The sequence below is a fragment of the Macadamia integrifolia genome, chromosome 1, assembly GCF_013358625.1.
Source record: "Macadamia integrifolia cultivar HAES 741 chromosome 1, SCU_Mint_v3, whole genome shotgun sequence".
NCBI lineage: Eukaryota > Viridiplantae > Streptophyta > Magnoliopsida > Proteales > Proteaceae > Macadamia > Macadamia integrifolia.
In genome coordinates, this window is record NC_056557.1 from 32,739,814 (window position 1) to 32,741,474 (window position 1,661).

A 1,661-nucleotide genomic window follows, 5' to 3' on the forward strand; every position below is an offset into this window, starting at 1 on the left:
GTTTGATATATTCCATCCCACACTATGTTGATCCCTATCTTCCACACTGGGCCTTACTCTGACGGTTTGCAATGCACAGTGAAGTACTCGTTTTCCAGTGTATCGGTATCAATTTCCATGCTTTCCAAGAAATGTGGTCTTAGATTCCTATTGACTCTTCTGTGGGTCCATGGCCAATAGGCTCTTGAACTTAAAAAAAAAAAAAAAAAATCTTTACTCTTAAAAAAAAAAGAAAAAAAAGGAGAGAAGAGGACAGGAATATGACACATATGCTTACGTTGAGAATATATATGCTTACACAAAGATACCATAGCAACAAGAGTTTAGGGACAAAAGAAAAAATGAAAAAGAGGAGAGAAAAGACTCCCTTCCCTTCACACCCATCTTATCTAAATTCCTAAACATAACTGTATCTACAGTTTCAGCCAAACCTTCTCCTTAATTATTATTATTATTTAAAGACATCATCTCCACGTTTCCCAAACATGTCCAGACACGTATCAAAAGAAACAAAAGCAGACTTGAAGCAATAAAATTTAGGTGCTCCTGGATGACCCAAAACCTTTGATCGCTGCCGCTCTTAAAATGTATTGGTGGTATAAAGCTGCAATGGCAGCACCAATAAAAGGTCCAACCCAGAAGATCCAGTGGTCATCCCAAGCCTTGTCTTTGTTGTATATCACAGCAGATCCAAGACTTCTAGCTGGGTTTATACCTGTGCCTGTGATTGGGATTGTGGCCAAGTGCACCATGAAAACTGCAAACCCAATTGGCAATGGTGCTAATACCTGCAAACTCATATCAAAATTTTTCAATTAAAAAAAGTTTGTAGTTGAAACCAAGCTCACTAATCCTAGAGAGAGAGAGAAAATTTTAAGTTACCGGGACATGGGAGTCTCTGGCATTTCTTTTGGGATCAGTAGCAGAGAAGACAGTGTAAACAAGGACAAAGGTACCGATGATTTCAGCTGCTAAACCTGTCCCCTTGCTGTAACCGGCCGAGACCTCATTGGCTCCACCTCCATACCTCACAAAGTAAGCCTTTTGGAAGCCCTTAACTAACCCTACACCACACATGGCACCCAAGCACTGTGCCACCATGTACATCACGGCTCGGATTAATGACACTTTACGGGCTAGAAATAGCCCAAATGTCACTGCAGGGTTGATATGTCCTCCTGTGCACATAAAATTATTTTAGAACTCATCCTTAAAAGCTAGTCATTAAGAAAGGGTGTGAAAAAAAAATTGAATAAATCACCAGAGACACCAGCGGTGCAGTAGACAAGGACGAAGATCATGCCACCAAAAGCCCAAGCGATGCCGAGGATTCCCACACCACCACAATCATCACCATTATTATTTGGGTCAGTCTGGCTTTTGTATCCAATCACTGTCAAAACAGTGATATAAAGAAACAGAAGGGTTGCAATGAACTCAGCAATGATAGCCCTATAGAAAGACCACATGGTGAGTTCTTCAGCATCAATCAATGGCAAAGGAGGTGGATCTTGGTAGTCCTTTGCCATGAACTCTCCTTGCTGGGCTACTTCAATGTCCTTTCCCATACTGTCAGTAGGAGAGGTGGAAGGAGAAGTAGGAGAATAGGCTTGTGGTGTTTGTGTTTAGATGAGAATGAAAAGGAGAGGGGTGGGTCTATA

At 41.3% G+C, this 1,661-nt stretch overlaps 1 protein-coding gene across 1 annotated transcript; it reads right to left on the minus strand.

The window, feature by feature from the left end:
- Window positions 1–261: 261 nt before the first annotated feature.
- LOC122076707 (aquaporin PIP2-5-like) lies at window positions 262–1,644 on the minus strand. Its single transcript, XM_042642172.1, has 3 exons — window positions 1,262–1,644; window positions 883–1,178; window positions 262–788 (listed from the first exon to the last, which is right to left on the minus strand). The coding sequence occupies exons 1-3, from the start codon at window positions 1,566–1,568 to the stop codon at window positions 537–539; spliced, it is 855 nt and encodes a 284-aa protein (XP_042498106.1). The 5' UTR covers window positions 1,569–1,644; the 3' UTR covers window positions 262–536.
- Window positions 1,645–1,661: the final 17 nt, after the last annotated feature.